At 52.8% G+C, this 8456-nt stretch overlaps 1 protein-coding gene across 2 annotated transcripts in view; it reads right to left on the reverse strand.

Moving 5' to 3' along the window:
- The window catches only part of PHF12 (PHD finger protein 12), a 39531-nt gene extending 34457 nt beyond the window's left edge, over positions 1 to 5074 (reverse strand). The window contains exons 1-2 of one of the 2 annotated variants that reach the window (XM_040641069.1): positions 4941 to 5074; positions 4111 to 4292 (exon numbers count right to left, since the gene is read on the reverse strand). In XM_040641069.1, the coding sequence (XP_040497003.1) occupies positions 4111 to 4292; positions 4941 to 5006 (248 nt within the window). In that variant the 5' untranslated portion in view covers positions 5007 to 5074. Of the gene's footprint in view, positions 1 to 4110; positions 4557 to 4940 lie in introns of those variants that run through there. The other variant, XM_040641068.1, reaches the window with a different exon arrangement.
- Between the last annotated feature and the right edge of the window lie 3382 nt (positions 5075 to 8456).

The raw sequence follows: 8456 nt of genomic DNA on the forward strand, positions 1-8456 counted from the left end.
CTTTCTTGTTATGACTCACTGAAAATTAAATATGCAAAACTCCAAGCTGAGCTTAGTTTTGCCTGTGCACAGAGACCTTTTTACTCTCATTCTTCGAAAACCTCATTTTGGATCTTGCTGCCAACACCAAAGAGAGGAAAGCCGGCCAACAATTCCAAATATAACATGCGGAGGCAAATGCTACAGAAATCTGTCTGACGGGAAGCAACCATGCTGAGGTCTGCTGAGGTAGACGCACTTCTCAATCAGACCGTTCCGGTCCTTCAGTCCGTTTGGAGCAAAATGCCACGAGAAAGCAATCAGAGAACAACGTTTCCAGTTGGCCTTGTTACCGATGGCCTATGGTGTTCACTTTACCGGTGAGAACAATTCAATCCATTTCAAACAGAAAGATGGGTCAGTGGCAACGAGAGCGCCACCAGTTATTCTAATTTTTTAAAACCAATTTTTAGGGACCAATCCACAGAGACCAGTGTTTTCAGAAAGTTCAACTAACGGCATGCCAATTATGAGAGGGGTCAGGTTCACCAGAAAACACTGAAAAATCTCTCTCTTTCCAGTTCTCCTGGGGCAGGTTTCATAACTCCTACTACCACTCTGAATAATTGATAAACCAGTTAAACTTAGATAAAATGATTACACTCTGACTTAAAAACAAAAAAATCACCTCCTTAAGTTTAATTCTTCAGCGAGGTCATGGTACCCAGCACAGGACAATTCATTCCCTCACCCAAAGGATCATTACTGAGAACCCAGAAATAGGGCTCCCAGTCTAATTGGGAAGAGAGAACGGTTCCTCATACAGAGCACTGGCCCCTGAGAAAAGACAAGACAATTAAACAGTTTATCTGACCAGTCATTTCCTACAGTAGTTTATCTTAGAAAAATCCCCTGTGGTTATGACCATGTCACTAAGCCCAGGAGGTAAAGTTTGCCGAGAATCACTTCTGGAACATTTTATTAGATCTCGCTCACTGTGAGGCAAGCTGGCAAGGCACACCAGAGACTGAAAAAGGACTTGTCTCAGAGAACTCCCGACGAAGACCCGCAGCAGCACTACAGTTATGATCGACAGGGTTTGCAAACCCTTCGTCTTCACTCTTGGACATTCTGTACGTAAGGAAAATTACCATCACTGCGCTTATCTGAATACAGCTGACCCTTGGAGAACATGGGTCTGACTGCAGGTCCTCTTCTATGTGGACTTTTTATAGTATGGTACTGTAAGTGTATCTTCTCTTTATGATTTCCTTAACATTTTCTTTTCTCTAGCTTACTCTGTTATAAGAATACAACATAACATGCAAAAGATGTGTTAACTGACTGTTTACGTTACGGTAAGGCTTCTGGTCAATAGTAGGTTATCAGTAGTTAAGTTTTTGAAGAATCAAAAGTTATGTTGATTTTTGGCTGCATGGGGGTTGGTGTCCCTAAGCCCCCAGCATTGTTCAAGGGTCAACTGTAATCCGGTCTTAGCCAGTTAAAAGGGGAAGCAAGAGAAAATAGAGCCACACCTAACTGCACTCCCACATGGCACAAGTAATCAGTAATGGCATGAATTAAAGCCAGGACACTCAGGAATCAAAACTGTCTGAGACCGTCAACTGCCTGACCTGATGACTCTGGTGGAGACGGTTAATGAAGTACTTACTTCACTTGTGCTGGAAAGTGTGGAACAGGAGTCAGGAAAGTGGGATAAGCCTCATTTGAAAGAGGGCTTCCTGCCTTTGTACCAGTATCTAGAATGTTTTGTAATTTATATAACAACTCAGATAAGCCAATGGCACCTTCAGTACTGGCATCTTCAAAGAGGGAATTGGAGATGTAAAACAAGCCCTGCCTCACTTACTAGTATTCTCAAATCTCTGATTACCAGTTCCCATTCATGGTCTTAAAAAAAGAAAGAAAAAAAAAAAGTATTCAATGAAATGCACAGTCTGGGCAAGTCTGAGTCTCACCAACAGCTACAAGTACCTCCCTCTCTCCTAGCTGAAGTAGAAACTGTTAATTGTTACAACTTGACAAGATTTACACTCATCTAATTAGAAGATCCAGAGGTTAGATTTTAGAGTTTGAAGCCCAAACTCCGGCAAAACAGCACACTTTTTCCATACCTGAAGTTTCTAATAAACAATCTCAGCTTTACTAAACACAGGAGGCTAAAGATAATAAAGAGCTTATAAAATTCTCAATACGGAAGTCACCATTCTTGATTAACTAACCCTAGCTTCATCCTAGAGGTGAAACACCCACATTTTCAATCAAGAAGGCTACAATTCAGTCCAAGTATATGTATCAAACAAGCACAATAAAAAATGTAAGCAACAGGAAAAAAACTGATAAGCAACATAGCATATCCAGGTACAAATTTCCTCCTTGCTCAAGAACAGCATGGGGAAACTTGACCAGAGATATTTTCTCCAGGTGGATTACACCTTACAGGAAGCAAAGGCTAAAAACCACAGACCTTTCCTGTTGGTATTAGTCACTTCATAGTAAAAAATTTAAAACCGACAACAAAGCTTCCTCGAGGATAACCATTTTTGTCCCTGCAACATTACAAGCCCAGATGGGGTGCCCTCCTGGGCAAAAGTATCTGGGGAATGGTAATGGGAGCTTCCTACATAACTTCTGACCACAGACTTAATTTGCCCAGTATCAGTCATCTGTCTAATAAGTGTTCCAAAACCTGCAATTAGTACAAATATACAGTAGGCACTAGTCCACAAACCAAGAGACGGAATGTCAATGGAACAGTGTGGAGAGCTTAAGAAAACCTCACTTTTTCTTTTTTAAACAGCGGACTAAAAAAAAAAAAAAAAAAAGCAACATCAAAAACGGGTGGGAACAAATAGAAGCCCCGCTCTTTCCCGCTCTCACAAACGCCTGCCTCAGTCAACTGTTGCTGAACAACAGAACAAGACCCATCAGAACACGACGCATCTGGGTTCCCTGCGCAGATGTGGGATTTTTGTGGAGAGCAGAGATGGTTTCTCCAGGCAGAAGCTGGAGTTTAAACTCTTCCTGGCCGGATTGTTCTGGGCTGAGCTGCTGAGGAGGATCACGCAGCGGGCGATCAACCCAGGTCCCTCCCTCCCTCTCTCTCCGGTCTCTCCCCTCCTCTCGCTTTCAGTAAGGGGGGGGGGTGTGGGTGGAGGGAAGCGCAGAGCTTTCCAGCTCTCTGCTCCTTAAAAATGCCCTCGCGGAGCTAACCGCACACAATCCTGCCCCGGCAGCAAAGAATTTTGCCGCGAAGGGCTCGCTGATCCGCAGCGGAGAAGTGAAATCGGCGCCCAAGGGCAATTTTAATTGTCTAACCCGGCCCGATTTCCTGAGAGGCGGCAGCGCGGGGAGGGGAGGGAGAGAGGGAGGCAGCTCCGAGAGGCAACAGGGGGCAAGGGGAGCCAGAGAAAGGGGACCAAAGCGGCGAGATCCTAGCCCTGGTCCCTGAGGAGCTTCTGCAGAAAGGACCCCGAGCCTCTACTCCCACCGTTCCCCGGGAAACGTTTGCAAATCATATATGCAGCCAAAATGGCGCTGAGAATAAAAATATAATTTAAAGGCAGGTCGCCATATTGTAAACAGAGAAGCACAGAAGACGCGGACTCGAAAGACACCCTCCATGATTTCTTCCACAGCCGCGAGCGCCCGGGTGTCCGGCCCCCTGGGTCTGGACCAGGCCAACTCTGGCGGCCGAGGGCTCCGCGCACCCGCCCGCAGGAGAGCCCAGCCCGGCAGGAGCCCGAAGGCAGCGGGCGCGCGGGCAGACTAGCGGCACAGGGCCCGGAGCTCCTCCCCTTCCTCCCCCGCCACCGCCGGCCGTGCCCTGCCGGCTCTGTCCCGGCTACCCAGAGCCTTCCAATCCCAGATGGGGCACTCCTCACTCGTCCCAACCCCCACCTCGGGGTCCGGACCCACTGCTGCTCCTCCCCCCCCAAACGGCCAGATCCCGGCAGACACCTGGGGGCGGGGAGGCGCTCGCCCCAGCCGCTGCAGAAACTCAGCTAGCTGCAGCAAGCGCCCGTTATTTCGGCAGCCAGGGGTAGGCCGGGTGAAGGAATGTGCCGAGAAGGGTCCGCCAAGGAGCTCCAAAGGGTCCCCAGACCTTACCAGCACTGGAGGTGGAAGGCGGCCGGGCAGTGGTCACAGCACAGGAGATCCCCACCTTCTTTGCAGCTATCGCAGCTGTCGTGGTTGGTGGCCCTGCCGCTTCTCCGGGGCTCTTTTTCAGGCTTCCGACTCCGCTTTTCTGCCTCGTCCGTCTTGGGGGGAGCCAGCAGAGCTTGGATTTGCTGCACACACATACAAACGGCGTGTGTGCACACTCGGAGCTCCCGGGCGGTCCGTCGCCCCCCCGGCAAGGCTTCTCCGTCACCCACCCCTCTCCCCCCTTTTGTCCTTCTTCCTCCCATCCAAGCTGCTCCCAGAACCTCTCAGTCCCCGGAACCGGGGGGAGCCCACCCTAACAGCGTTCCTGCAGCACAACAACGAGAACAGCTTCTTCCAAATGGGGAGGATCAGGGTAGGGGGATGGGGAGAGGGTGCGCGGTTCCCTTCTCGCCACTTCCTTGTATGGACAGTGGGGGACTCCAAAGCCAGGCTCTGGAGAGGCCTGAAACCCGGTACCCGGACGTGCTGGGGGAAGCACAAAGGGGCCGACAAGAAGGGGGTGGGGAGGCCCGCCGGTGCAACGACATGGAGTGGGTTGGTGCCTCGGGAGAGCGAATCCAGGGCGGCGGGTAGGTGAAACTGCTGCAAACGTCCTCGGAGGCTGAGCTCAGCCCCTCGAATTGCAAAGAAGGGAGGGAGAGTCTGGGTGAGGAAGAAGCCCCCCCTCCCCCGGCCCTTTAGCGCTGTGAGCTCAGGACCGGCTTTGTGGGGCGGAGGGCGGAGGTTCACTCCCGGCGCTGGGGGAAGGGGATGAGGAGGGCCACTCTTACCTCCATCAGCCCCCCCGACGTGTCCAAGTCGTACACGATCGTCTTGGTCTCCATTTTCTCCCACATTCATCCACCTCCCGGGCTGGGCGCTCTCTGCTCCGGCCCCCCCAACCCCGGGGGGAGGGGGGAAGCGGGGGGAGGGGGCGCTCCTGACCCCGGCCCCCCTTCTTTTTTCCCAACACGGGTCCCGACTTCCTCGCCCTGGCTCCCCCCCACCCCCCGGCCCCCAGTCCCCGGGACGGCAGCGTCCTCCCCACGGGCCGTGAGGGGGGAGCGGCCCCTCAGCCCCGGCCCGGCGGCTGGCTGCACGGTGGGTCCCGGCTCCGGGGGTCAGGCCTCGGCGGGGCCTAGTCCCACAGGCTAAAGCCGGCGCTGGCGACCGCTGGTCCGGCCGGGAAGGCTGGCGGGCGCTGCCATCCCGGGGTTGGGGGGATCGGAGGGGGGGTGAGAGGTTAGGTGAGGTTGTGGTACGTGAGGTGACTGCGGGGAGGGTGATGGGGGGTGGTCCCCGAGCTCCGCCTCTCGCCGCCGCCGCCGTCTGCGTCCCGGCTGCCGCGCACTTGGCGCAAACTTACCGCGAGCGCCCGCAAAGCCACCCGCGCAGGCGCCCCGGGATCGCCGCTCGCCGCGCGCAACCGCAGTGACAGCCGGCGGCCGGGCTCCCGCGCAGCCGCAGTGAGGGGGTACCCCCCAGCGCGCAGCCGCGCTGGCATTCGTCTGGAGCGCCGAAGCCCCGCCTTTCCGCCTTGCGCCAGCGTACTAAGATAAAAGGGCGGGACCTGAGGTCTCGCGCAGGCGCCTGGGAGACTTTCTAAGGGTCACGGCGCAGCCGCAGGAACATGGGGGCTCTTCATCCATTGGTGTTTGTGTATAGACCAAGAAGACTCTGCTTCTGCGCAGGCGTGTTGAGAATGCTCTCCTCCCGCCCCACAACACAACCGCCTTCCGCGCAAGCGTATTGTCACCTGCAGGCCCTAACAAGAATGCTTCTACTTTCGCCATTTTGGTAATGGGATATAGGCTACCATGTCCTTGGAGTCCTCAGACAAGAACAGGAAGGAGCAAGGTGTGGTGTTGGCTGGAGCTGGCAGGCTGTCGGTGACAGCAGTATTCCTAGGGATATTGTACTGGATCGTTTGGTTCCCAGCGTCAGGTGTGGCTGAACTAGGCGCCATATTGGTAAAGAGAAAAGAAAAGCCATAGCGACGGAAAACTATTCTTTTGGTGTCGGGTTGGATGGCTGCTGTTCGCACTACCCTTCCGCTCCCGACAGTTAATTTTAACCTCAGCATCCCTGCCTTGCGTAATGATGACACCATGGAGAGTTTCGCTGGCCCATTACTACTCTCTCTCGATCACTGTCCCTGAGAACTGCTCCAGAAGAAGCCAACAGCGAAGAGTAGTAACGCTGACAACGCCCAACTACCTGCCTATAGTGGACTTCAACTCCCAGTTTGCAATGCGCAAGAGGTCCAAAGGGCTAACGAGAGCGCACTGCACCCTGGGAGCAAGAATCGCGAGGGATCTGTTGGGTTGTGGGAGCCGTAGTTCCGTGTGCATGGTATGCACTGTATGGTGGGATGGACCCGCGGATGAGAGATTTGTCTGCCAGGAAGGGATACTTTTGAGAGCTGCTGTGCTGTATGCTGGGATTTGTAGTCTGAAGGTCTCACCTCGAATTCTGGGCTTCCCTCACTGCCCCGGTCCCCGCCCCCGCCCTTGTTATCGCTTTCAGAGATGGCCCGTTATCTCTTGCCTGACTGCAGGTTAAGAGGTGGAGAAGGGAATAGCATCACTGTGACTGCCACTAGGCATTTAGTTGGCATTGTTGCCGGGTAGTTGAGTCCTGCTCACCTGTGATCGTTAAGGTGTACTTAGCATTTGCCGAAGGATAAAACCGGAAAGGGGTTAAAGACCATCTGTGTTAATCTTCTCATTTCCAGATGCATAGAGAGGAGTGGTGACTTGCCTAGTTCACATAGTGAATTTATGGCAGACCGATGAATGAAACAGATTTGATTCCCAGGCCAGGACACTTTCCACTACACCAGGTTAACTGTCTGTGAGGAGTTGTTGCTGCTGCTTCTTTTGGGATACTAAGGAGGATGAGTTAGATAGGGTGGGGATGTCAGTGTGTGGTCTTAGGTTTCTGTTTTTCTGACTTTTCTGATGATCCTCTTGGTGCCTAGGAAGAGTGATAAGGTCACGGGCCTTATCCGTGTGTGTGCGTGTGTGTGTGTGTGTGTGTGTGTGTGTGTAGGTGTCATGTAGATTGGCCATTTTCTGCCCTCTACCAGCCTCAGCAAACAAAAAATCCTAGTGGCTGTGGACCAGCGAGGCGGCCTACAGAGAGAGTAGGGCTGTGCTAGTTGTATGAAAGTGGCCAGACCTCATCTCCTCTGAGGTTTTGTTTCATGCCACAGGCCCTCAGAAGTTGGAAACACATGTACTGTCTCTCACTGGCTTCTTACTGCTCAGGATCCAGCTGCGCTGCTGTGTCAGCCTGAAAGCATTATGGGGCAGATAAGTAGTCCATTGGCCTATGCCCAATGAGTAACGCTTTGCTTTGATCAACATCATAATATTCAGTGGAGAACAGGAACAGGTGGTGGGCTAACTAGGGAAATAATACTTGGCTCTGTTGACAAGTGCCAGGGGAACTAATCACTCTACACACCTTCCTTTTAGAACTTGGAGGGGGAGGTCAGCCCTGCAGTCGGAAGTTGGTGCCACCTTGGAGAGCTCCAGTCCTGGTTATTCAAGGGGGATTGAGGAGAGCTCGCAGGTGGGATACAGATGTCTTCTGAAGTGACCTCTTGTGGCTAATATAGGCAGTGCACTCTACATGGACTGGAGCTTCTCCAGCCTTCAAGGTGGCCTGTGGTAGAGCCAGGAGGTGGGCAGCCATGAATGATCAGGACCTCTCTTTTGGAAGACTGTGGAAGTAGAACGTGCTGGCGGCTGCCATTATTTCTTTCAGGGATTTTGTCTTCTGGCTTCTGAGTGTCCATAACTCCACCGCCTGTCTCTTGCTCTTACTCTGGAGAGCTGAGCTTGGTTGTGCATGCTGAGCTAAGACCTTTCATCTCAGGAGGTGTCTGGGAGCTGTAGGGAAGGGGCATTGGGGCTGCAAGTGACCAAACACGGCAAGCTTAAGCAGATCCTCTCCATCCAACTTCTTTCTGGAGCCCAGGGATAGGGCTTTTGCTAAAATATGAGCCGGGTCCCTACCCTAAGCTGCATTGCCCTTCCTCCTGATAGTTTGGATCGTCCCCGAGGCCAGGAAGGACTAGGGCCTCATGTTTAGGGGTTCAGTCTCTGATTCTTATTCCAATTTCCTAAACCTTGCTAGCTGGCAAAGAAAGGGAAGGAGAGAGGCATCAGGCTTCCTGGGCCTTGTCAACAATACAGTGGCATTGAGGAGTGGCTTGGGAGTGTGCCAGCCTGTAGTACTGGACCTAGCAAAAAGAAAGAAAGGGAGCATTGGGGTAGATGAGCAGTTGGGTTCCTGGGCTT

This window comes from Ursus maritimus, unplaced genomic scaffold, assembly GCF_017311325.1.
Source record: "Ursus maritimus isolate PB19 unplaced genomic scaffold, ASM1731132v1 scaffold_24, whole genome shotgun sequence".
In the NCBI taxonomy this organism is placed as follows: Eukaryota; Metazoa; Chordata; class Mammalia; order Carnivora; family Ursidae; genus Ursus; species Ursus maritimus.